Raw genomic sequence first — 27686 nt, 5'->3', positions numbered from 1 at the left:
GCCAGATCTGAGCTTGCAGCTAGACTGGGCTTGATCCTTATGTGAAAGGAAGCCTAGAGAAGGCAGTATGTGGAGGGAGGGATGGGCTGCATCCTGGTGGTCAGGAGATCAGCATCCTGGTGGTCAGGAGATCAGCATCTTGGTGATCAGGAGATCACCATGGCAGCAGGGTACAGGTGGGACAGGCTGGATGGGCTGGGGGAGACTGGCGGGAAGGAGGGAGAAGAGAAAAGAGAGGTCTTACAAGAAAGAGAGGCTCAAGATGGAGGAAGGGAAGAAGTCTGTCCCTGAACCTACCCTACCTGTGCAAAGAAAGGAGCAGAGGGGGCCAGAGGAACCCATTTGCATCTCATAGAGAAACCCACAGCTCCCTACCAGTCTCCCAAGCTTTGTTTTGTCTGATTGGTACCCCAGAAACCCAGGGCTTCAGGCATGGTGAGTGCACACTGGGATTCCCCCACAGCCCAGGAGTCTCTCCATCCCTGCCACATACCTGCTGCCGCCTGGGCTTGGAGTTTGAGCATAAAGCTCACTGACAATGAGTTCCTTAGATGTAGGAGCAGATTGGATGTCCAGAACAGGTAGGGTGGGAGAGGTGCTTCTAGAAGGCTCATGAGTGGCATATGTAGAGGCAGAACTTGGGCCAGTGAGCTGGCTCAGCAGGTAAAGGTGCTTGCCTGAGTCCAATCTCTTGAAGAAGAGACATGACTCCACAACATTGTCCCCGACCTCCACACATGCCAGAAATCACTTACCCATACATGACACGTATCATGTACACTGGCTCACACACAAAATAATGTGCTTTAAGAAAACTTAAATCTGAGAGGATCCGGAAGCTGACTCACCAGCAACAGGTGTTCGCTGCTGGGCCTGACAAACTGAGTCCAACTCCTAGGACCCCTTGTGGTGGAAGAAAACTGACCCCCTCTGGTTGTCTTCTGACCTCTACACACGTGTACACAGGCTGTGCAGCATGTATGCTCATACACACTCATGCACATACAATAAATAAATATGTGTAATGATATTTTTAAGTAAAAAAAAAGGCAGAAAGTCACTGAGGTGGGGGGAGGGGATCTGCCACTGAGGTGGGGGGAGGGGATCTGCCACTGAGGTGGGGGGAGGGGAGGCTTGTCTGATCCCTTTAGAGGAAAGTCAGGCAGTGACTTTTAAAGTGAGCCTACCCCAGCCATGCTGTCTTTCTGTGGTTACCCAGGAGAAATAAAGGCAGGTATCTGAGGATGTACTGCAGCTGTGTTCCTAATGGTGAGAGCCTAGAGCAACATAAATGCCCACCAATGGGCAAATAGATAAAGATGTCCACACAGCAGGATGACACGCATAGCCAGATCCATGCAATGGGATGTGGCTCAGCCATGACCAGGAAGGAGGTGGTGTGGACAGAGGCCACCCAGGAGTGAATGGCAAGATAATGATGAAGAGTGGAGGTTGTTCGTTAAAGGCTCCACCCCCAGCTTAGTGCTACACCAAGTTAAACAGAATTTTTAAATATTTTTAGGTGGGGTAGAGGGAGACAAAGACATAGACAAAGCGACAGAGAGAGAGATGGAGAGAGTGTGTGAGTGCACGTGCCACAGCACGTGTGCAGAGGCCAAAGAACAGCTCCCAGGAGTCAGTTCTCTCCTTCCACCACACTGAAGTACCAACTGTTGTCTCTGCCACCGTGAAGCAGACTCCAGGCTAGCTGACCCACAAGCTCCTGGGTGATTCCCCCGTCTCCGCCTCCCATCTCCCCATAGGAGTGCTGGGATTATAGACTACTCTATCGTATCCAGTTCTTCACGTAGGGTTGGAAACCAAACTCAGCAAGTCCTTTTACCTGCTACGCCCTCTCCCCAGCCCAGTGGTGGAAGCTTTAAGAGGTGGGGCCTGGTGGGTGGTCTGTGAGCTATTTATGGGTGAGTGGGACCTGTTTCCTCCCCATCTGTCTCCTCTGGGCTATTTTCTTCTCCTTGCCATCGGCCCCAAAGTATCAGGACCAAACCCTGTGAACTGAAATCTCTGAAAAACACCGAGCCAAAATAAACCATGCCTTTGTGTATGGCGATTGTCTCGAGTATCTCATTACATCAACAGAAAGCTAACACAGAAAGCTAGCAAAAGGTTGCAAGCACTGTAAGACACAATTTATAGAAGATCCTAGGCAATGGGTTTCATGGGGATAGATAGATCTGTGGCCTTCTGAGGATGGGGGAGTGGATCGCAAAAGGGCATGAAGGAACTTCGGGAGCAATGCATGGGGTCATTATATTCATGGTAGCCATAGTTTCAATACGCTGGGACCTGTGAAGTGTGTAGAGTTTAAATACATCAACATTGCAGTTCATCATTTATGCCTCAGTATAGCTGAGGACGAAACTTAAGACCAAAAAGCACTGGGGGGGGGGGGGGGGGGGCTCAGTTGGTGAAGCCCTTTCCTCTGCAATCATGAGACTTCAGTTTGGTCCCCAACATCTGTATAAAAAGCCAGGCACGATGGTGCACGCATGCTATCCCAGCAATGAGAGGCCAGAGACAGGCAGATCCCTGGAGCTCACTGGTCATCTCTAGTCTCACCTGATTGGAGAGTGCTAGGTCCCAGTGAAAGACCCAGACTTGAAAGACAGGGAGGCTGGCTCCTGGGGAACAGTACCTGAAGTTGACCTCTGGCCTCTACATACACATGCCCCCATGTGCGACTACATACAAGTGAACACACATGCACATACACACACACACACACACACACACACACACACACACTTGAACACACAAATAAACAATGAAAATAGAGTTAGCAAAAAAGGGGCCTGGAGAGATGGCTCAGTGGTTAAGAGCACATGCTCCTCTTCCAGAAGACCCAAATTCAATTCCAAAATGCCACCTGTAGCTCCAGCTAGGGGCGTCTGATGTCTCTGGCCTCCTTGGGCTCCTGTACCCCTGTGCACAGACACATGCATGTAATTAAAGATAAAAAATAACAATGTAGCAAAATTTTCAAGCATAGAAAACCCCAGCAGAATGGTGAGGATTCTGGGAGATGTGCAGAACAATGGTAAAACTTACAAAAGCCCCAGGGGCGACAAGGTGGGACTGGCTTTTTTTCTTTAAATGATGACCTTGTTCTTGAGGCAGGTTCATTACTGTCCAGCTCAATTCTTCTGAGCAGGAGGGAGGTGTACACACACACAAGACAGAAAAACAAGTTCCCAGTGTCTCCATTCAAGCATGCATCTCTGTCTGGCTCCTGGCTATAGACTGAGCACTGAAAACAGCGTGAGGCAGTGGCTTAATAATTTGTCTTAAAATTTTAATCAATTAATGGCACAGGAGAAAGTAGGAGGGCGAGTGCTGAGAGCTGGCTCAGTTCTGTGTGCATTTGTGTGATCCTTCACTGAGTGTCTGTAAAGGTCCATCCCTGGCTCTCCCGCTTCCCCAGCAAGGCAGAAGGAGGCCACACAGCTGGACCCTGCATTCTTTGCCTGGCCGGGCTCCTAAGTCCTCTACCTGGATTCTGGGAGAATCTGAGGCTCTTCCCAGCATCAAATCAAAGCCAAGGCAAACAGAGGGGCCAAAAGGCTGCCGTGCCTTGACAAAGTGCATGGGAGACACCCCAGACTCCCCGAAAGCTTGGCAAGGAGAACTTAGGGAAGCAAAAGGCCATCCTTCTTCTTACAGGGAGGAAGCATATGGCTCTTGTTCCCTGGGGAGGTGGCAGGTTCAGAATAGAAACACACAGGGCAGCAGAGGCCAAATCACTCAGGAGGAGCTCACAGCTCAGGAAGAAATGAGGTGCAAGGGCAGGTGAGGAGGGTAAGGAGTGCATGTGCCCACTCCCCCATCTGCCACCTCTGACTTGGGTTCTCACCAGGGCACCTGCCTGCTCGCTTTGTGACACATCTTGTCTGTGGGCCTCAGCTTTCTCGTCTGTGCAGTGGGAGATCATAGCTAGAGTAGGGGTCGGTGCGTTGGGAAATGCTCACCGGGAAGCCTCCACTGTGAATCTACAAAGGTCAGCACTTCCAGGGCTAAAATTCCACACAGTATCGTCACGCCCAATCATCAGATAGGAAAAGTGAGGCCTTGGGATGTTGGTTTTAAATCAGCGGTGCTGGTCACTGTGCGAGAAAGGTCATGAGGAATGACAAACCCCAGTATCAGACCTTTATTAGGAGGAGGTGGGGGGGGGGGCAGAAGAGAGTGACCAGGCCTGTGGAAGACATGTGCAGAGGAGGGAGGAGGAGAGAGCAGAAGAGAGGGGAGGGGTCTGTGACCGGTTTTTTAAGGATTTCCCTGCACATGCTCATGTGTGCTTACGGAACTATGCCACGAATGTGCAGATTGCGTGACCATACCACACATTACATAATCATGTAGCACACAGATGACATAAGGTATAAGACCCCTTGCTTAGCTACTGAACTGCGCATGTGCGGTCATACAGCTGGAGGAGCGGCAGAATCCTAACGTGGGAGGCCAAACAGCCTCCGCAAACACCGCAAACTGGCCAGGTTCACCAGAGACCTTGGCTTTTAACAGCTGTTTCCACTGACCTGGTCCTCCCAGATACTCAGGAGCACTTAGCTAGAAGGCAAGAGGCTTTCGGAGAACCTCTGGGCTGAGAGGGGAGGTGGGTGGATGGTACCTGCAGGCACACACAGAGAAAAAGGAGCTGGGTCTGTCCACGCAAAGGATGAGCAGTCAGGGCGGCCTGCCTGGCAGAGGCAGCTCAAGAACTCTGTGTGCCTCTGGGATCTATGTCACTGGACACTCATGATGCACTAGCCTTAGGTGGTGCCCTTGGGTGAGCCCTGGTAGTCTTCCCAAAAGTCTAGTGAGTGGTGTGACAGATGGGGAAACCGAGCCTGAGAGAAGTCACATGATTTTTTCAGAGGTCCAAATCAGGGCTGCAACTGAGCTGGGAGTCACATGTTGATCCAACAGCCTGTGTGCTTTTTAACCTGTGTGCTCTTAAGCCCTCCACTGCACTGCTGGGGTCAGGGGAATGGCTAGAGACTTTCCACAGGAACAGGAAATGAGGGAGACTCTCCAAGTAGAGATAAGTTACTGGTAGGTATCTCCACACCACCACAAGGCTCAACCTTGCAGGGCACCCAGTAGGTCTAAATGCTAGAGCATGTAGTTGGTCTAGATACCAGAACATGCCACAGGCATAGATCAGGGCACACAGTAGGTCTAGAGTCCAGGATACATAGTAGGCCTGGATGCTGAGATGCACAGCTCGTCCAAATATTAGAACACACAGTAGGCTGAGATGCCAGGACATACAGTAGGTCTAGATGTGGTTCACACAGTAGGTCTAGACGTGGGTCACACAGTAGGTCTAAGTCTGTATGCAGATGTGGTCCTCTGGCCCCTACATGCTGCAGAATTGCAGTGTCCAGCCCTCATCCTCCCCTGGATGAGGCTCAGGCCAACAGGTAAAGGCAACACTCCTGCTCCTCCCGTTCCCAGCTTTTCAAAAACACAATTACTCGCCCTTCAGAGACGCCGTCAGTGTTGGTAAACTCCAGCTGCTAAACTGCATCGCCCCTATCTGCGCACAGACGCTGCGGTTATTAATAGTTTATCGACCTGATCTCAGGCCATCACCGATGAGAGCGGCCTCCTCCCACCCCCTCGGCCCCCTGCTGCCTGTGAAGACCTTCTATCCAGCCTTCGGATCAATGCCACTCAGTGCTGGGGGCGGGGTAGGCTCTGGACCACTTAATCCACTTTCCAAGGATGACAGTGGAAGATCTCGGGGTTTGATGAAGGAGACGAGGCGGTTAGGTGTGGATCAAAGCTGTGACCTGGCAGCTTTGGATCGGAGATGAGAGCCAGAGCGAACCTGGGGAGGAGGCTGTGTCTGGATTCAGATGGTAGCCGAGATAGAGGAAAGGCAGCGTGGGGTGTCCGGGGACTCTCTTATCTTGGCTACTTTTCCATGATTTAAGATTATCCAAAGCAAAAATGTTATCTCATAAAGCAGGAACAAGGTGTATGCAGGAAGAAAGGGCAAGAAGAACAGAGGGGCTGTGACTGGAGGAAGGGAGGGAGGGGGGGATGAGGTGGCTGAGGAGGCTCTGTGGGCAGTTCCTGGCCATTTCTCCCCAACGCTGACCGCTTTCCGAGGGGTTTAGAGGAGAGGCCCTGGTCTGGATTCTGAATGGAAGGGGGATTGAAAGATGCGGAAACCCCACTTAAATCCTGAGCTTGGCTACAGGAGAGTGGGGGGGGTTAAGAGTGGAGAAGGGAAGCAGTGTAGCTCAGGACGGGAAGAGGTGGACACCCAGGACCTGGCCGCTCACAGCCTGGGAGTGTGGAACAAGAGCTGTCAAGCTTGTGCCCAGTGAATGATGCGGCTTAGTGGTCGAGCCAGGCCAGGCATAAACCCTGGAGCCCAGCAAGGAGCACCGAGTGGAGCTGTCGGAACAGCCCCAGATGGTAAGGTGTCTTATCTTTAAAAGCACCACCCCACGTGTCCGCTGAGCTGTCTTCCACGCCACCTGTGAGGTGTCACCCACACGTCACCCAAACATATGGCTTGTGTTACCGTCACTTGAGCATGTCATCAGCCGAGTGATTCCCAAACATGTCCCCAGTGCTGGGGTCACCTAAACACATCTGCATAGACAGCCCATGGGGTGGTCACCCACGTGCCTCCCCCTGTGCGTCAGCCATGCCCTCACTATCTGGTGACATCATCCAGGAGCCTCCGGCTCCATCCATCCCCCCCCCCGGCCCCCGGCCCCCGCCCCCCCCGCCCCCCACCCCCAGCCTGCTTCTTTACACACCCCCTGCACCTGTCTCCCTGGAAAGTCACTTAAGCAGGTCGACTGCATAATAGACACCTGTGAGGATAGCCGAAACATGTCACTTAAGGTGGCTGTCACTCAGCTACCATGCGCAGCAAAGTACATTGCTGTTCTCAATCTAGCTGCGTTACAAAGGAAATCATTCCCAGGGGAGACAGGTTCCCTGCTGTTCCCACTGTCAAGGCACTTTTCTTCTGAGAGGAGGAGTGGAAGGGGCGGCGGGGGCGGCATCTTCCCCCCATGGAAAGGGTGCTCCCCACACTTCAGTCCTTCCTGACAGTGAGGAGACCAGATGGCAACCTCTGTGTAGTCTATGGAAATGAGGGTGTTGTTTATGCTAATGAGTGCTGGGTGCTGTGCGAGGGAGGGGCTGCCAGGGGAGCTGGCTCAGCTCAAAGTGACAACAGCTCAGGACGAGGCTGAGAGCCCAGGTGGGGGGCGTGGCGGGGGGGGGGGGCGGGCATAGAAGTGACTCATAAGCAAGAGGAGCTGAGACAGGCTGGAACCCGAGGTTAAACTGCTCATCACAAGATGAAAGAGAAGCTTGGAGCAGGCAGATGGGGAGGAGGGAGGAAGGATTGCAGGAAGGGGCCTCCCAGCTCAGGAGCCGCCCAGGAAGAAGAGCCTTGAGCTAATAATGGCCTCTCCATCCCCCATGGGCCTGCGACTCGGCAGGATGGCTGGGCTGGTTAGGTGGAGGAGGACCCTGAACAAATGTGGGTGTCTCCCTTGGTTTTCTGCCTGCTCTGGGAATGCAAAAATCAACATTGACACAGGGTCCTCCTCGGAAACAGGCCAGTATAGGTCGGGACTTGAGGAGAGATTTGGATTTGCCCAGTGTAGTACCAAGCTGAGGCTCCTGCTGGTCAAAGTGCCTGGATACCCCTTGGCAGGAATTCTCACCTCCAGGGGCATCACAAGGCCGAGGCCACCCATGGCCTCTGGGCAGGTGTGTGCAGCGCTCTCAAGTGTTTATCAAAGTCCATCTTCACTTCGGTCCTGGGATGTGTCATCTGCAATATATATATATATAAAATCACACACACACACACACACACACACACACACACACACACACACACATGAAAGTGGGTACTCAAAGGTATGGCTTCCCCAAAATTCCGTGGGTTCCACACAGAGGGAAGTATAATTTGAACTCAGTTCTCAGGGCCCTTTGCAGCCTAGATGGCAGAAAGAGGCTGCCCCCATTGTGACTGTACCCTCCAGGAGAAAGAATGGCATACCAACTCATTCTAGCATGACCTGACCCTGTAGACCCCGTAGAAAGATCTAGAACAGGAGTCATCAGATGATGGTCTGTTTAGCCACAGCTTGTGAACTGAGAATGTTTTAACAATTTTGAATGGTTGGAGGAGAAAAGGAAAAGTATATGTTTGTTCTGTGACATGAACATTCTGAGCAGCAGAAAACTTGACAGTCATGAATAAAGTTTTATTGGAACCTGGCACACTGATTGGTTGACAGGCTCTCTTCAACTGTCTGTGTGCTATGAGGGAACAGAGAGAAATTACAAGATATCAGCTTTAAGACTTTTTAGATTCGGTTTTTAATTGTATGTGTATGAGTGTTTTGTCTGCATGTATGTAAGTAATCCATGTGTGTGCAACGCCTGTAGTGGCCAGAAGTGTGTGTCGAATGCCCTGGAACTGAAGTTACAGACAGGTATGAGCTGCCATATGGGTGCTGGGAATCAAACCTGGGTCCTCTGCAAGAGCAATAAGTGTTCCTAACCACTGATCCATCTCTCCCAACACTCAGATGTGTGTGTGTGTGTGTGTGTGTGTGTGTGTGTGTGTGTGAGAGAGAGAGAGAGAGAGAGAGAGAGAGAGAGAGAGAGAGAGAGAGAGAGACTGCTTTAATTTGCCTATGTGTATCTGTGTCTTGGGGGGTGGGTACACACATGAGTGCAGGAACTCACAGGGGCCAGAGGTATCAGATCCCCCTTTGCTGGAGTTACAGGCTGTTATGAACTACCCAATGTGGTTGCTATGGACCAAACTCAGGTCCTCTGCAAAAGTTCAGAGCCATCTCTCCAGCCCCAAGACCAACTTCAAGAGGGAACAAAGCCTGAGATATTTACTCTTGAATCTTTCCAATGAAAAGCAAGAGGGAGGTTTGAGGGAACACCCACCCCCCCCCACACACACACCCTGGTCTGGGGACCTTGGAGGCAGAGCCAGTGCCCTTCAGCCCACTGCTGAGCACACATATTGTAGCACAGGTGTGGAGCACTGGTCAGTTTCTCTCTGTCCCTGTCTACCAGGGAGGAGATTCCTTGGGGACAGGAATGTAATTGTGCTTCTTTTGGTGTCCTCGGGACAGGGCATAAAGTGACCTCTTAGCTGTCTGAAGGCAGGATTCCAAGGTCTCATGGTGATATCTTAGCTAATCAGGGTAGGGCAGTCAATAACATCTCATGCTCAGTTTCCCTGTTTATGGACTGTAATGATCAACCCCCATAGAATGGCCCCAATAGGTTCATATATTTAAATGCTTCGTGACCAGTTGGTGGAACTGTTTGGGAAGGATTAGGAGGCGTGGCCTTGTTGGAGGGGGTGTGTCACTAGGGTTGGACTTTGAGGTTTCAAAAGCCTGTGCCTCCTGCCTTCAGATCAGGATGTAAGTAGCTCTCAGCTACTGCTCCAGTGCCATGACGATCATGTACTGACCCTCTTAAGCTATAAGCAAGCCCCTAATTAAACACTTCATTCTATAAGTTGCCTTGGTCACGGTGTCTCTTCACAGCAATAGAGCAGTAACTAAGACAATGGTGGTTGTGACGAATGACTGGGGCCAGGCCTCATGCAGGCAGTAGCTAAGCCCAGCTCCTCAAAACCTGCATCACCCACAGGGCATCCTAAGACTGGCACGTGACCAGCTTGGCAGCTGCTCCTGGGCACAGATTTAGCTCAGGTTGAACATAGCACTCACTGTCTGCCTCTGCAGCACCAGACATGGAGCCTGTATACAGTGGGTGCTGCATAAGTGCTGTCCTTCCTCCAAATCCAGACCGCAGGTGTGCAAAGTCTTGGCAAAGTGAATGCGTGGAGCCTGGACAAGTTTGTACTGGGGTTGGCCTCCTGGATGGAACACTGCGTCCTCAGCCTTGCAATACTAGCCTTACCCTTTCATCTGCTTCTCTGCAGGCTGCCTGAGGTCCGGATCTCAGACAATGGTCCCTATGAGTGCCATGTGGGTATCTACGACAGAGCCACCAGGGAGAAGGTGGTCCTCGCCTCAGGCAACATCTTCCTCAACGTCATGGGTGAGTCAGTGTCTCAGGAAGGAGGGGTGCGGGTGTGTGCATGCACACACAAGCAGGCTCACAGAAACTGTCCTGGGACACTTTGTCAGCTCCTGTGGTTTCTGTATAGGAGCCTCTCCCGTCTACTGCCCTTGGCTGGGAGGAGGAAAAGCCAGACTCTGGCAGGCTGTGACCGTGGAACCTGGCCCCAACAGCCTCTTGTAAGGGACCCACTCTCTTCCCAGTCCCAAGCTCTAAGGACTCGTGGTCTGTGCCTTGTCCCTGATCCTCATGTGTTGGTGTGCGACAGGCTGCTTGTTGATTGGACTGAAGAAGTCACTGAGGGAAGTGACTGCTGTCCAGAGAGAGCAGGCCACCACAGGCCCTGAGCCACATTTATAGATGGTTGGCAAGGGATGTCATTCTCTCGAGCTACCCAGCTACACGCCCTGTGGCGTGGTGTGGTTAGTGGTGTGCCTGTGGCGTGGTGTGCCCTGAGCCTGCGGCTGCTGCAGCTGTTCTCCCCGGCAGAGGCCAAGGCTGCATCAGTAGAAGCCCTGAGAAGCACATGCTGAGAGAATCTTCTACAGGGGATGACCGCCCAGGAGCCTCCAGGGAGGGGACCCAGCATCACAGCTGTGATACGCTCCAGAGACTATCACCCCTGCCCCCGGGCTCCTCCCAGGGCTTTTCTGGGGGTGTTGAAAGGCCAGGAAGTTAGAAAACATTCTGGGCTGCCTGTGGGGGCTCCTGGGTTCTCACCCTGGCTCTTTGCCTCCATTTGTGCATCTATGACATGCGACAGCGACACTAGTATCTGTGTCCAGCTGCATCATCGGCTGAATCAACCCTCACCCAGCCTTAGTTTCCCCGTTGGAAATGCAAAGGCCTTGCTCTGAGTAGTCTCGGGAAGTCCCATCAGCGCGATGCTCTTGCCAGATGAACCACCATTCTGTGGCCACCCCTCTGCAGGAATGCGGGCCTTGGCCTTGACCCAGGCTCTGTGTCTCTGTTTTTCTTATCAAATAATATTTGTCAGGCCAACAAAGTCTGCTGTACTCTGGCAATCAATGAGAGCACAAAGGCCCGGCGGAAAGTCGTCGATCTAGGGAAATTGAAAACCTCCAAAGGCCAGACCTCCGGAGCAACATTGATCCCACCACAGTAGCCTGGGGAGGTGGCGGCATTGCTGGGCAGACTGGCTGGCTTCTCTGACAGCGCATGCTCGGTGCTCAGCCCTGAGCTGGCCACCCTAGGGAAGAAACACAACTCAGCCTGTACCATCAAGGGGCTCCCAGTTCAATGAGAAAGACAGGCCCCATTATTTACTCATCAGATGTTTATGATGTCTGATGCATTCAGGGCACAGGGACAAACTTGGAACAGAACGAAGTTCCTGTCCTTGGTGGGTTTGCAGCGCAGGGTGCGAGCCAGGCGTAAGACGCATGCGCAGGTGAGATGGCAGGTGTCTCTGACAGATGCCGGAAAGAAGGTAGTGGAGGGCTATGGGTAAAGAGGCCATTCAAAGGGAGGGCATGCTAATTAGGAGGGAGGGACTCCGAGGAGGCCACGCCCCTCTGCCGCCACTGGGCGCATAGATAGGTACTTGCACATATCCACACATCATGTCACTCCATCCTCACAATTAACCAGGGAGGAAAGGCTACCATGAACCCTATCTTTTTGTTAGTTTTTGTTTTTGAGACAGGATCTCATGTAGCCCAGGCTGGCCTCAGACCCTCTGCCTAGCCAAGGGTGACCTTGAGCTTCCAAGCCTCCTGCTTCCGCCTCCCCAGTGCTGGGATGACAAGCGTGAGCCACCACACTCCGTCAAGAGGTGCCAGGGCTTGAACCCAGGGCTTCATGAGTGAGAGACGAGCACTCCATCCAGTGAGCTACAGGCCCGGCCTTTTGAGGAACACTTTGTAGACGGCTCTCTTAGATCACAGTGTTCATGAGTAACATGAAGAGTGAAGGTTCTGGAAGCCTGGAGTGCTTCTGGGAGTGACAGGTCCAGTGAGGGTGCTCTGCCTACCTGGCTTTCCAGGGCCACCTCTCTAGAGTCCACCTGTCTTTGCACCTCACCCTGGAGAAGTAGCCAGGATCTATAGCAGCCCTGAGAAGGGCAGCAGCCACCCACGCTGGCCACGCCACCTGCAGAAGTCTTCCCTTCAGTGGCATTACACGCCACCCACCCACGAGGTCACTATGACAGTGTCCCTTCCTTTCTATGAGGTCTGCACCCAGTGACTCAGCAACTGTCAATCAAAACTGGGGAGGGTGTGATGATACATGGGCACACGTGTGTTGGGTGTCCTTGCCCGTGCGTGGACACAGAGCCCAGAGGAAGGTGTCAGGTGTCTTCTATCATTCTTGACCCAGTGGCAGGGTCATCCCATGAACCAGAAGCTTGAGTTGGCAGCTAGACTGGCAGCCAGCAAGCCCGGCAGTCCTCCTCTCTCTGCCCTCTGTGCTGGGCACACTCAGAGCATATCCAGCAGCTTTCGCAGGAGTGCTGGGTTCAAACTCCAGGCCTCACGTTTGCGCGGCAGGTTCTCTTAACTACTGAACCATCTATTCAGCTCAAAGAGATTTTAGTTTTCTTTTTCCATGTTCCTGTGTGTGTGTCCATGTTTGCATGTGTGTGGAGTGCATGTGCATTGGAGCACCTACATGTGGGAGCACCTGCATGTGACAGTGAGAGTCATCCTCAATTGCTCCTCCACTCTGTTCATGGAGGCAGGGTCTCTCAATCAAACCCAGAGCTTGCTGATGTTACTAGTCTGTCTATCCACACCTACCTAGCATTTACATGGACTTGAACCCTAGTTCTCTGCTTGCACCAAAAGCTCTTTAACCACGGAGTCGTCTCCCCAGCCCTGAGAGGTGTTTTTGTTTCTTTACTGTCTTTTTTAAAAATTGTGCTTCCCCCTAACTCCACAACTTTCTTCGAATGTGTCTGTGCCAAGGCCAATTTCCAAAGTCACAGGCCCTCACAATCTAGACTTATCTGTCCCTGCCCATATCCTTTCTCAGTGTCTCAGAGACCCACCAAGTGAGAAGAGGTCATGCAATGCCTGGGCCCCCTTTGTGCCGTGAGGATGTGACAGCTAACAGTGAGGCAGGCTGGGGTTCCAGAGAGCCTCTCAGGAGAGTGAGGGGAGGAGCTGGGGCTGTGGACAGGGCCCAGGCCACCTCCATCAAAGTCACTGAGCATTGTCAGTCCTCCACAGCTGCTCACAGAGGCCTCTGGGTGGAGATGAAACCGAAAGAGTGGCCGTAATTTCACGCCTATCACATCCCACTATGTGGTAGGAAAAGGCATTTGGGAGGCCCGTGAGCGACACTCAGGGTGTGTGCTGCACACAGCCATTAAAATGTTTTTATCCGAGCTGCCGACAAATCGTGAGCCAATTTGAGAGCCGCGTGCTGGGCTCCGGGAACATGCCGCACACAGTCATGGGAGGATGGTAAAGCGGCTTCCTGGAAGTGCAGGTCATGGGGGTGAGCGTGTTAAGGGGCTTGCGTTACAAGCAATTAAACATAATGAGGCCCGGGCTCTTCGCCCCGCCAAAGCTGAAGTCTTCCTCCTGAGTGGCCAGGGGCAGCACCTCAGCCACAGGTCATGGCATCTGGCCTGTGCTGGTCCCAGCTCAGTGCACGCACCAAGGCTGATCACGTGACCCTACAAGGGCTGTTACAGACACGGTTGTCCTTGTTTGACAGAGCAGGGAACAGAGGCCCTGAGCATTAAGAGACCTGCCATGTGAGTGAAGGGGCTAGGAGGTCCTTTCCGGCCTGCTTTGTTCACAGCTAGCAGCCCTGACTCACGCAGACTCCCAAGGGAACACCCCTACCTTTGTCATAGGTTCTCTGTAACCCCAACCCTCACCATCCTGGGGTGTAGGACAGAGGCCTCACTCACAGAGCCCAGGCTGGAGCATCTGACACTGGGCTCTCCTACAGTCAGGTGGGGTTGTGGTACCCGGGCGAGGAGATAGGGGTCTGGGGAAGGGAGAGGAAACATCCACACTGCCTCTGTCCGCATCCCTCATCCCCATCCACTGCCCAGAACAACCCTTTCTTCTTAACCCCTCTAACAGAGTGCTGGACCTGGAGTCTGGCAGACCAAGTGACAAACTCCAATTAAGTTAGTGTCTATTTTTGACGCTGGTGGCCCATGCCATTCAACTTCTTTTCTAGAAAAAAAAAAAATATATATATATATATATATATTTAATACTTAATACATAATGTCTTATTTTAAAGACAGGGTCTCATGTAGCCCAGGCTGGTCTCAAACTCGACGTGTAACCAGCCATGACCTTGAACTTCCTTTTTAAAAACGTATTCGTTTTCATTTTATGCATATGCGTGTTCTGCCTGCGTGTGTGTCTGCGCGTCATGTGCATGGAGTGTCTTCAGAAGCCAGAAGAGGGTGTTGGACCCCCTAGAGCTGGAGTTACATGTGGTTGCTAGCTGTCCTGTGGGTGCTGAGAATTGAACCTAGGTCCTCTGCAAGAGCAGCCAGTGCTCTTAACCCCTGAGCCCTCTCCCCAGCCTCGTGAACTTCTAACCTCCCTGCCTCCATCTCCCAAGTGCTGGGATTACAGGCATGCGCCATGAGGTGCTGGGGGTGGAACCCGGGGCTTCGTGCACTGTGTGCAACACTCCATCAACTGAGCCCAGAATGTCTTTTTTTGTCCAAATAGATCAAAAAGTGGCTCACGTGTCTACCTGGGGTCACTCTCTCATCCAGTCTTCCCCTGGCAAGTGTTTATTGAGCAGCTAGCATGCATGTCCCACCCTCAGCCCACAAGCAGGGTGTGTGGCCCTGGAGAGTTATGGAAGTGGCCCAACGAAATCCGGAACTTACTTGAAACCTTATGAGATATATTTTGTGGTTTGTAGAAGACAATGTATTGAATGACAACATGATTGGACATGCCTGTGACACATTCTGGGTACTGTCCCATGCACTGGAACGGTACTTCAGGTGTGCAGACCATAAAGTGGACTCTGAGCTTGGCCAACACTGTCACACAGTGTTTCTGAAAGTGGCAAAGAGGGACCAGCAGAGAGAGAGGTGGTGTCATTTGAGCAGGGTCCTTGGAGAAGGTGGCATTTGGAGAGGGTACAATGGCTGCTCAGGAGCTCCTTACTCAGGAGCCCCCAGCCCCAAGCCTGCTCTAGGCCAGGAGTCCAGTGGAGAGTAAGGCAGAGTCCTCACCCTGGTGACTTGCCTTCCAACAGGGACGACACAGCTTGAGGTCCCCACATGAACCTTCAAAAGTGTGTTCATTTCCCAGGCCTGCCTGGAGCATGTGACCGTGAACTGGTAGACTGTGGCTGCAGTGACTGGCTGCTGGTGACTGTCACAGCCTTCACCTCTCTGTTCCGTGACCCAGTCCTTCTTCATGCGAATCGGTCTCTGCATCACGTGGTTTTTCTTTCCACGAGGTTGTGCCGCCCTGTCTACTTTTCTTTCTTTCTGATTTTATTATATTTTATTTTAAGACTGGGTCTCACATAGCTCAGGCTGGCTTGGAACCAAGGATGGCCTTGAACTTCTGATATCCCTGTCTACCCCCCCCCATTTCGGGGTTTACAGACATGTGCCACTACATGCTGGGGATCTAACCCCAGGCTTTCTGCCCGCTGGGCAAGCACTCTACTTACAGGGCCACATCCCCAGGCCCACACTTTCTTCTTCTGAGGACACCATTCACTAGATTAAGACCCGCCCTGGTCTGGAATAGCCTCATCTCAACCTAATTACACCAAGAAGGTCATAATCTCAGGGACCAGTGCTTAGGACCTCACCATATGTTTGAGGAAACAATTTCAAGACAGTAATGGAGCCAGGAGGGAGGGGGCTGGGATTGGGAAGCCACTGCTCTGTGTTCCCAGTGACATGGTCACCCATCATTGTACAAGCCCTAACACACCAAGCTCAGCTGTTCATGCATTCTCTTAAGAACACTCAAACACTCAAAGAGGCAATCCTGCCACTTTCCCTTAGACAGAGGGAAACAGAAAGGTGCTGTCACTTGCTGGGTTCCCTAGCCAGAAAATGGAGTGTGAGGTGTGGGAGGCAAAGACTTAGCTTATGCCATAACTGACCACCTGTCTTAGTTGATGTTCTATTACTGGGGAGAGACACCATGACCACAGCAACTCTTATAAAGGGAAGCATTTTACTGGGGCTGGTACAGTTCAGAGCTTTAGTTCATTGTCAGCACGGCAGGGAAGCATGGATGCGTGCAGGCAGTTAGAGAAGTAGTTGGAAGTTCTACATCTGGATCCAAAGGCAGCAGGAAGAGAGAGAGAGCCACTGGGCCTGGCTTGGGCTTGTCCACCCCTAGGGACACACTCCCTCCAACAAGGCCACACCTCCTAATCCTTTCAAACAGTGTTACTCCCTGCTGACCAAGCGTTCTAACCTGTGAGCCCGCGGAGGGCCCTCCCACACATACCACCACACCATCCGCTCTGAAGGCGGCTTACCACCAAGCAGTGGGAACTCAGAACAACAGGCCCGGAGTGTTCGCCGAACAAGGACAAAGCCCTGGGTTCCACGCCCAGCACTACATAAAACTGGACGTGGCAGTGCCCTCTTATAATCCAGCACTCAGGAGCCTGAGGATTTCAAGGTCATCCTTTGCTATGTATGGGTTTGAGGCCAGCCTGGGCTACATGAGACTCTGTCTCGAGCGATAGTGAGCCATCCTCTCAGGAATCCCCTCTCTTCAGAGTTCTCCAACGAGGATGGCAGATGTAGTGACCCTTTGACCCCCAGGCCAAAGTGCAATGCTTTCCACTCCTGGGGCACCCAGGAGCGGTGCTTGTGTGAGGCACCGGGTGTGCTTGTCTTCCAGAGAGTTCTGCACATCTTTTCTTGTGGCTGGTTCTCGCTCCCACCCACACCCACCTTACTGTCTCTTGCGATGGTTGTATCGAGTGATGACTCACACATCGCCGTTCATTTAAGAGTTCCCATTTACATCCAGGGCCCTGCAGCCTTCACCACAGTCAGTTCTAGAATGTTTCCATCACTCCCCAAAGAAGCCTTGTGGCCATGGTCACACATTCTACGTCCCCCAGCTTTCCTTACTCTGGGTATTTCAAACCGTCGAAATCATATAAACTATATGGATCTTTTGTACCGGCTTCTTTCATTAATATTCTCACAGTTCATATGTGGTATACCAGGTGTCAACACTTCATCATATTTTAGTATTAAGCAGTATCCCACTTTATGGATTTCCCTTATTCGTGGATCTTTTGTCTGTGGAGGGAGCTGGGTTGTTCCCACCTTGTGGTGCTCTTGAATCACGCCACTGTGTACCTGTGAGTGAGTTCTTGTATGACCATAGTTTCTGCCTTCTCCTCTGGAAGCAAATGGTTGAGTCAAACGGTGAATGGACTCAGTCTCTTAAGGAGATGGCAGAAAGCTTTCACGGTTGCTGTATGTTTGGGGGGGATTTGGGTGGAATTTTTGTTATTGTTTCATTTGGTTTAGTGTCTTTGAGACAGGGTCTCACTCTGTAACCCAGGCTACCCTTAACTCACAGCAATCCTCCTGCCTCAGCCTCCCAAGTACTGGGATCTTTGTGAGACTCCAACATGCCCATTTTATGCTTCCCAGCGGTGTATGAAGGACCCAGCTCCTCCAAGTTCTGGCCAACACTTGTTACTAAAAGCCAGAGGTCTTTTTGGTCCCGCCATCCGTCCTGGTCGGGGAAGGTGGCATCTCTTTGCGGGTTTAAACTGCGCCCCCTGCAGGAGGCTCTTGGCCATGTCAGTATCTCCCCTGGGACCGGCCAATGCACAGGTTTGGTCCTGCTTTGTTTAGCTGTAAGGGTCCTTGATCTCCTTAGCCATCCCTCCTCATCGGCTCCCGATCTGCATATCCTCTCCCATTCTGTAGTTTTACTTTCAGGAGGGTGACCTCTGGAGAACAAAAGGCTTTGACATCGGCATTCTATTTGATCCACTTTTCTTTTATTGCCGTGTTGTTAGTGCCTCAGTCAGGGAGCCATTCACTAACGCCAGGCACAATTTACCACATAGTTTTCTTCCAAGAAGAGTTTTTATGACTTTAGCTCTTTCATGGGCAGACAGTGCATATTGAGTTATTTTACTGACGGCGAGAGGGAGGGGTCCAGATTTCCCAGAAAATTCCTGTGGTACACTATCTATCCCTTTGAATTCTCCCAGCCCGGCTAGCAAGCACACTCTGGTGCGGGAAGTTCTCTTGGTTCTGATTCTTACCCAGGTGGTGAGGACTGTACCTCACTCACCATCTGACACAAGAAGAGGAAGGGAGTGACAGGGTCGATCGAGTCTCAGAAATGTCCAGGCCTTGGGCAAAATGCAGGAGGTTTATGGAATATTGTCTCTTGGTGGGCAAGCCACTTTTGACAGAAAAAAATAAAATGTTTCTCACATGCTTGGGTTTTTTTGAAGTTTGATTATTAATTAATTTCTGTGTGCTCCCTGCACGAGTTGATGTGTACCACCTGCACTCAAGTATCCACCGAGTCCAGAGGGCACGTGAGCCCCCAAGAGCTGCAGTTATAGGCAGTTGGGAGCCACCTGATGTGGGCATTGGGAACTTAGTTAAACGTAGGTAGGTCCTAAGAGCAGTAAGTAAGCTCTTAACTGTTGAACCATCACCCCACCACCACCACCACCGTGTGCCCAGCTCCTGGGGCTCTCCATTCTGCCTCACAGTTCTGTGTTGGCCCTTATGCACACGTGGCATTGGCTCAGCAACCATGTGACTTTGGGCACTGGGTTCATGGGATGCTCCCCGGTGACCAGTTCATCCTGGTTCCCCATATAAAGAAGCTTGCCCTGGGTAGATGGAAGCTTCCAGAAGAAAGGACCCAAGAGTTCCTCAGGATTGGTGGAGGTCAACCTGCCTCCCTGAGGTCTGGCCAGAGCTCAGGCTCTTTGTCGAATCCAGCCCAGAGTGCCTTTCTTGAGAAAGGCAAATTCCCAAGACGAGTTATTTAGAGTTGTCAAGAGCACAATGCCATCTGTAGAGTTCCCTCTTGTCTTGGTTATTATTCTGTTGCTGTGACAAAACACCGTGACCCAGGCAACTGACAGAGGAAAGAGTTTATTGGGCTTACAGTTCCAGAGAGTGAGTCCATGACCATCATGGTTGGGGACTATGGCAGAGGACAGGCAGGCATGGCATTGAGGCAGTCGCTGGAAGCTCATATCTTGAGATACAACCTTGAGACAGAGAGAAAGAGACACATGGAAAGGTGCTGAGTCTTTTGAAACCTCAAAGGCTGACACACCATCTCTAACAAGACCACACCTCCTAATCCTTCCCAAACAGTTCCACCAACTGGGAACCTAGCATTCAAATACATGAGCCTGATGGGGTGGGAGAGGGAGTTAGGAGTCCGGGGGCAGAGTCCACCAGTGGGCGGGAACACTGCACTGCTCCTGAGGCTCCTGGCAGGGGCTGCTGAGAGGCAGGACTCACAGCTGCAGGACCATACATCCCAGGATGCCTGCTGGGAGGAAAATAATGGACTCCAGCCCCTGTCTGGAAGCCTGAGGGGATGAGCCACCCGCTGGGCACACACTAATTACAGTAACCAGCCCTAAGCAACCTCTAAAGTACAGACCCAAGGAGGCAAGGCTGGGTGCTCCACAGAGGAGGAGGATGTGACAGATTGGGATCCAGGCCAGAGCCACAGAGAACTGGGGAGAACTCAGAACCAAGAGGCACTGGGAAGCTGGGCCGTGAACCCCAACTCCTCTCTCCTCCTTCAGAAGCCCCCAGAGTCTTGGGCCGACCAGAAGCCCCATGAGGCCAGACCTGTGACCTCTCTCCTGTCCCACTACCCCCCTTCCTACTACTCTGGGTTAGGGACAAACCAATGTTTCATGTTCCCCAAGCTACAGAAGAAGGTGTCTGGGCAGTCACTGTCCTCAGCTAGACTAGGCCCACTGTGAGTGTGGGGCTGACACACTTAGGATGAGGTGCTGAGGGCTTTGTGTTTGGGTATACATTTTCTACCCACCCCTGGGGCTGTTTACTGAGTGTTTATCAGCCACCAGGCATGGCTCAGCATCCGCTGGATCTTGGGTATTAGTTCTATAAGTGAGGCCTGTTGTTTGTTTTCCTGTTTCACAAAGGGGAAAACCAAGCTGTAGGAGATGTGCCCAGGGATGCAAGTCTGGGTAGGGTAGAACAGCATTTCTCAACCTGTGGGTCGCAACCCCTTGCAGGCAAACAATGCTTTCACAGGGGTCACATATCAGATATCCCACATATCAGATATTTACATTACAATTCATAGCATTAGCAGAATTACAATTATGAAGTAGCAATGGAATAATTTTTATGGTGGGGTGGGGTCACCACCACATGAGGAACTGTATTAGAGCATCACAGCATTAGGAAGGTTAAGGACCACTGAACCTGCTAGTGTGGAAGCCAGGGCTCCCTGTGAAGGCATGAGGATGAGGGGCTGAGTCTGGCGGGCAGAAACCAAGTTTTTGTCTTAAGGAGAACTGTACAGACAGAAAAGGGTTCATTAAGGGGGTGACACAAAGGGGTTGGCGGCTGTGTCGTACCACACATGCGACCTGGCTCCAAGAGAGCAAGAAAGGGCGAGATAAGGTCCCCAGTGACTTTGATGGGTCATCAACATAGTACTCACTTCTCCCAAGTTCTTACAAATGCAGGCCTTCTGAGCATGCACCCTTGGCTGAACATGGCCCCAGTACAGGGAGAGTTGAGTCTTTTCTCTGCTGCCTTTGCTGTGCTAATCTCTGGAATGTCCTCCTTTGCTATTTTCTACTCTCCTGCCTCACCACCGAGCCCCACTTCAGCCCACTGTGGAGTATGAGGAGCATGACCTGGAATATCACTTCAGTTCCCTGGGCCTCAGTCTTCCTTTCTGCTAACTGGGGGTTGCAACAGCATCTCCCCTGTTGGGAGATGTCAAATAAACAGAGCCCTGTGGCCCAGGCTCTCAGTGAAGGGGTTTCTCCTTCCCCACTCTTTGGCCAGCACACTCCCCTGTCAGCATCAGCTTCAGCAGGGGCCAGGCCCAGGTGACAGCTGCGTGAAATGGTAACAACCAGGGGCAGATGTCTCAGCAGGATGGTGGCATCTCTGTCCCCTCCCAGGGTGTTAAGCTATGTTGACTGCCAAGAGATGGAAGCACATGGAGCCAGCAGGCCTGCCCAGCCTGCCCAGACCCACCCCTTCCAGCCTGCCTGACACTTCCTCTCCGGGTGGGTCTTCTTGCCTGGAAATGGGTCTCCTCTCCCATGGGCCTGCTACAAGGCACAGACAACATGGTACCTATGAGTGGACAGGAAGCACTCGGCCTGTTTGTACAGGAAGTGCTCTGCTCACACACCACACACTGCCAGTGTGATGGTGCAGAGAAGTCATAGAAAGGCTGAGACTACACAAGCCAGCCCCAGGACTGGTCAGTACGCACAGCCTCTGGAGCATGAGGGACCATTCTGCACAGCAGCCCTCAGGCATGGGGACCACCTGGAGAGAGAGGATGAGCGTGGATGTCGAACAAGACCTGGCACAGGATTGAGATGTTCATCTGAGGAGGACAGCTGTGAGACCTCAGTCAGTGGCCCCAGCTTCAGGGTGTGGAATGGAGACCAAAGGCCCCAGGCACCTCCCCAGGCCTACTTTCTGTTGATCAGGTAGATCTTCCAAGATCTTCCAGTGCAGGGCCTGAGTTAGTGACTCAGCTGAGCTGCCCTGAGGGTCCAGAGCAAGGGACACAGTCCAGAGTACTCAGGCATGATAGGCCAAGGACCTCCAAGCTGGATACAAGCATGTCTAGAGCATGACACTGCTGTCTTGAGTGCCCGGAACCAGCTGGGGGTCTGGAGAAGGACTGATGTCCCCTCCACCCACATGCCCGCCCACAGGCCTCTCGGTTGCCAAAGCCCCCGGCTGAGCACCAGTGTGGAATAGGCAGACAGATGGGTCTGAGCTCAGAGGAGCACTTCAGAGTGAGCCGAGTCATCTAGCAAGGACAGTCAATTCCCAGCTTCAGCCCCCAAGGTCTGCGCCTGCTGCCCGCTGCCTGCCTCCTGCACAGGATCCTCGGATCCCTACCCACTCTCTATGAACAGAGCTCTGCCAAGTTGGGGTGCCCTTGACGACAACCTACTGCGCACCTCACACAGACCCAGCACGTTCATTCAGTCAGCCATCCAGCTCGTTCTCTTGAGCCCCTTTCAAGGGAAGTAGGACAATAGATATTCAGCCAGGGGCAGCAGGACAGCCAGATGGCCACTGGATGAGAAATCATCCCCACCAGACACCGAGCCTTTTCTCAACATGGACAGCATAAGATGCCCAGACACTGTCAGCTGGTACTCCAGCAGCCTGGGCATCAACAGGTGGGGGTCCAGAGGAACTGAGTCAATGCTCAGGCACACTGTCAGCTGGTACTCCAGCAGCCTGGGCATCAACAGGTGGGGGTCCAGAGGAACTGAGTCAATGCTCAGGCACACTGTCAGCTGGTACTCCAGCAGCCTGGGCATCAACAGGAGAGGGTCCAGAGGAAACTGAGTCAATGTCCAGGCACACTGTCAGCTGGTACTCCAGCAGCCTGGGCATCAACAGATCCAGAGGAAACTGAGTCAGTTCGGAATACCGAGCTGGCACCCATCACCCTCTGATGCTGTTCCTTCTCCGCTTAAGGCTTGAGCTGCAGATGGAGACATGGCTATCGAAGCCCACACTGGGTGTGGTTTATATTAACTGCCTCCATGATTGTGAGTGGGAGAGCAGCTTGGTCAAATGGCACACCCCTCTGTGTGGGTAGGCTCCCCAGAACCACAGAGCCCGTGGCCACCTTCCCTTCCCCAGGGAACTCAGTGCCTGAGGGGAAGAGAACAGGACATGTGTCCACTCATCTCACAAGCTCTCCTTCTAATTCAAACCACCTTTGTAAGCACTCCCTATCTTAGTTAGGGTTTCCATGGTGTCAAGAGACACCATGACCATGGCAACTCTTATAAAGGAAAACATTTAGTTGGGGCAGCTTACAGTTCAGAGGTTCAGTCCATTATCATCATGGTGGGACATTGTGGCATGCAGGCAGACATGGTGTTGGAGAATTCTACATCTTGATATGCAGGTAACAGGAAGTGAACTGAGATACAGGGCATATCTTGAGTGTAGGAGACCTCAAAGCCCACCCCCACAGTGACACACTTCCTCCAACAAGGCCACGTCTACTCCAACAGAGCCACACCTCCTAATAGTGCCACTCCCTAAGTTTATGGGGGCCAATTACATTCAAACTACCACACCCCCAAGAGCCTGCTACATTGAAGGGATGAGTCCTAGACTCCCTATGGAAGACCACCTCGGGAAGAGATTGGGTCAATAGAGAGCAGCTAAGTAAGTGTGGTTGTCAGTGGCAGACTTTGCCCCAAGCCCTTTAAATGTAGAGATTCACAACCCTCGAGACATACACAGGCCTCCGGCACTTTAGTCAGTGAGGAAGCTGAGGTCCAGAAAGATGATCATGACCAAGGCAAGCCCAATAGCCTCGTTCCAGAAGCTTCTGTGTGGCCTCTCACTGAGACGGCCATCTCGCCTTCCAGAGCCAAACAAAAGAAGCTCATCTCCCTTGAGCTCTCCAGACACGTGGCTGCAGCATCCAAGTCTCCCCTACCTTCTGGACCTTCTACATCTTGCCACCCATACTGCCTGTCTATTTGTAGATGCTCATCCACTCCACTCGGCCTCCGGGTCCCCATCTGAGCATGTCTGCAGGAGCACCATTAAACCCTGACAAGTGTTAGGTCAGCGCAATGCTTTATTTCCCACACCACCGGGAGCAGGATTTAGTGTCTGGCAGAAGGTAAACTCCCCTCCCTGGGACAGACCCTTAATTACCAGTGATATGTGATGTTGGAGCTGCAGCGCCTCAGGCCCAGGATTGTAAAGAGAGCAGAAGGCTGAGGTTCTCCTTTCCCATAACCATCTGAGGAGCAAAAGAACCTGGAGCTGGAGCAGTGGGAGGCTGGCAGTGTGCGAGCCAACTGCAGCCCTGAAGGGAGGTGGGCTGGGGAAACACAATCCTGGCACTGTGTATTGAAGGGGAAACTGAGACCAAGATCACAGTGCAAGTGGGCTCTGCCCTGGGGCTTATAGTCCTGACTGCTGATCTGGCCACGGTGGATTCCTAGACTTGGTTTCCCCATCTGTATAGAAGGAGGCACGGTTCCTTCACACACTCTCAGTCATTAAAGCTTTGGCTGACTGAGGCTCATGATGAGCCAGGCATTGGGCAGAGTTCTTCAGGGATGCTCTCACAAGAGACAAGTAGGAGACAAGTAAGATTATTCCCATTTCACAGAAAAGGAAACTGAGGCCCAAAAGTTCCAAGGGCTGATGTGTGCACCAAGGGCCTGACCTCCGAGCTCCAGGACTAACACAGGGCTGGAAGGCCTAGTTCCTTCCTCAGGGAGTCTATGACTGGCAGGGAGCCAGGCAGGAACACAGGTTCCTGGAAGACTGGGAATGGGAGTGATGGGGGGAGACAAGGGTGCAAGCTGAGGGATGTGGGCATCCCAGGCATGAGTCTCTTCCTGGGGGTGCTAGCCCCAGCTGGTAGAAGCATCCTGTGGGGCCAGATGCAGGAAGAGGAGGGTAGAGTACATCCTTCAAGCAGCGTCTTAGGCATTGTTCTTTTGCTGGGAAGACACCATGCCCGAGGCAGCTCTTAATGGGGCTTGCTTACAGTTTCAGAACTTTAGTCCTTCATCACCTTGGGGAGCGTGGCGCCATGCAGGCAGACACTGGAGCAGTAGCTGTGAGCTACATTATGATCTGTGGGCAGAAGGAGAGACTCCAGGCCTGGCACGGTCACTCGAAACCCCAAAGCTCATGCCCAGTGACACACTTCCTCCAACAAGGCCACTCTTCCTAATTCTAATCTTTTCAGATAGTCCCACTTCCTGGTGACTAAGGACTCAAATATGTGAGCTTATGGGGGCCACTTTTACTCAAGTTGCCACAAGTGGGGAACACCCCTCTATGCTGGAACGTGGGGAGGGGCAATCAGAGGTGGCAATGATACTAGCCATGCACTCAACTGGTGACAGGCAAGGGTCTCGGTACTTTACATAGTGTTCAGCAGAACCCTGTAAAGCCCATACTACGATGGTTCCATTCTGCGGATGAGCAAACTGAGGATCAGCAAGGATCAGCGACCAGCTGCTATCACCTAACCGTTGAATGTCAGAGTGAAGATGTGACTGAGCAGCCAGATTCCTGGGTCAGAGGTGAATCAATGTCTGAGGGATGATCATGCTCTGAGCCCTGAGCAGACTCCTTCCCATGCTCTAGCACACAGGGGTGTTCCCTGCTTGTGGTGGTTTGAATAAGAAGGACTCCCATAGGCTCATAAATTTGAATTCTTAGTCACTTAGGAGTGGCGCCGTTTGAAAGGATTAGAAGGACCGGGAAGGCTATGAGGAGGGGATCCAGACCCTGAACCTCTGGGGCTCCATCAAGCCCCTCCTCCTCGTCTACAGTTGGGCACCTTCTGGAAGAAAGTTTCACTTAGCTCGTCCATGGATCCAAGAGAGAGCCAGTAATGGAAGCAGTTGGGAATGTTCAAGGTTGAAGCTGGGTGATGGGTACCTGTGTATTCATGGTTCAATACTTTTCCCCCCTTTTCCCACTGTGTGTGTGTGTGTGTTTGTGATATGCACATGTGTGTGCATATTTGCACATATGTGGGCACACATATGTGTGCATGTGCACGTGGAGGCCCATGACTGATGTCAGGAATCATCTTCAAATGCTCTTCCACCTCATTTGTCAAGGCAGGATCTCTCAATCAAACCCAGAGCTCACTGATACAGCAAGTCTCGCCAACAGCTTGCTTTGGGGATCCTCTGTCTCTGCCTTCTGAGGCTGGAATTACAGGCAAACCACCACACCCACATGGCAATTCCACAGATTCTGGCGACTCCAACTAGTGTCCTCATGCTTGTGTGGCAACCACTTTAACCACTGAGCCCCCCAGCCCTGACTGAACTTTAGTATGAACTATCAGGGAGGAAATGTGGGAGCTCCTCCCCACCAGATACCCTTCCTGCAGCTCCTCCTGAAAACCATGTTATGAACAGCAAGCCAAACAGATGACTTACTTGTCTCCAACTTAAAATCCAGTCCTAAAATGCTCACAGGATGAGAAAGGCAATGGAGTCAACACCTCCTGGAAAATCCGCCCCGCCCCGGAAGGAAGCCTTTGAGCTGGGGTGTGGGGTACAGATATGGGGTCAAGAGCAGACTGACCCAACATGGTGCTTTCCAGGGCAACAATAAAAAGCAAGAGTGGCCAGAGTCCACGTGTGCTCACTGAGCGGCCACGCACTAGAATGCCCATACTTTACCTTATGAGAGTGGCCCAGTGGGGAGAGACACCCAGGAGACTCCTAGCCTGGACAAGACCAGAACCCAAAATTCCACTGAGCATGGACTCTACTGACTGAATTGCTCTTCTAGCTGGAACCCTCAGCCAGGGACCACCCGCCTCCATCTCACACCCCTCTGTAGCTAGAGTTTTCCTGCCTGGCCCATAGTCAGGACAAATCTCTCTCACCTGCCAATCCCACAGCCGCTCAGACACAATCAAGTAAACACAGAGACTTATATTGGTTACAAACTGTATGGCCGTGGCAGTCTTCTTGCTAACTGTTCTTACAGTTTAAATTAATCCATTTCCATTAATCTATACCTTACCACATGGCTCGTGGCTTACCGGCATCTTCACATGCTGTTTGTCATTGTGGCGGCTGGCAGTGTCTCTCTGACTCCACTTCCCAGCTTTATTCTCCTCCTTGTCCTGCCTACACTTCCTGCCTAGCCAATGGCCAATCAGTGTTTTATTTATTGACTAATCAGCAACACATTTGCCATACAGAACATCCCACAGCACCCCTCAAGTTGCTCCCAGAGACAATGCCGTATTACCCTTGTCCTACCAGCTACCTAGGAACACAGCTCTCCTAGCCAAGACTGAAGCCTCCCAGCTGGGGGTCCCGAGCCCTGTGAATCTAGGCAGAGGTAAACCCTGTTCCCAGCCACCAACACAGAGGCTCCGTGTGTGCTTGGAGGGACATGGCCCAGCTAATGGGACAGTGGTATTCCTGAGCGGGCTTCCTGGAGCCCAGCAGCCCAGCCTACCGATGGGCTTGAAGGAGACTTTTCAGGATGCTTCTGAGCTTGCAGCACCTCCCTGGGGTTCCACAGCCTTCCAGAGGCTTCGAGTACACTGATACCCAGGGTGAAACTGCCCAAGCATGTGATACGCACCTGTGGGGTACACTGAAAAGGTCCCCCATATCGACCAGCCCTGCTGTTATGAAACGAATCTGTGGCATACCCCACAGACTTCATCTCTGCATCGATGGAAGGTCTTTGGCACATTCTCTCTATAAAGCACAACGACAGTGTGCGACAGCTCAGACTCACAGGAGGGAGTCACCCACGAGGCTCAGGCCAAAGAACCCCAGGACCATGGGAGGGTCTACCACACAAGACTGGCAGCTTTGAAGGC

At 52.2% G+C, this 27686-nt stretch overlaps 1 protein-coding gene across 1 annotated transcript in view; it reads left to right on the top strand.

Annotated features, from left to right (window-relative positions):
• Positions 1-27686, top strand: part of Igsf21 (immunoglobin superfamily member 21) — a 224454-nt gene that overhangs the window by 176310 nt on the left and 20458 nt on the right. The window contains exon 4 of the mRNA XM_059255306.1: positions 9989-10107. Coding sequence (XP_059111289.1) covers positions 9989-10107 — 119 coding nt within the window. The remainder of the gene's footprint in view (positions 1-9988; positions 10108-27686) is intronic.

This window comes from Peromyscus eremicus, chromosome 2, assembly GCF_949786415.1.
Source record: "Peromyscus eremicus chromosome 2, PerEre_H2_v1, whole genome shotgun sequence".
NCBI lineage: Eukaryota > Metazoa > Chordata > Mammalia > Rodentia > Cricetidae > Peromyscus > Peromyscus eremicus.
The sequence above is the reverse complement of the archived record's forward strand: the minus strand, read 5'-3'. Positions and strand labels throughout refer to the sequence as shown.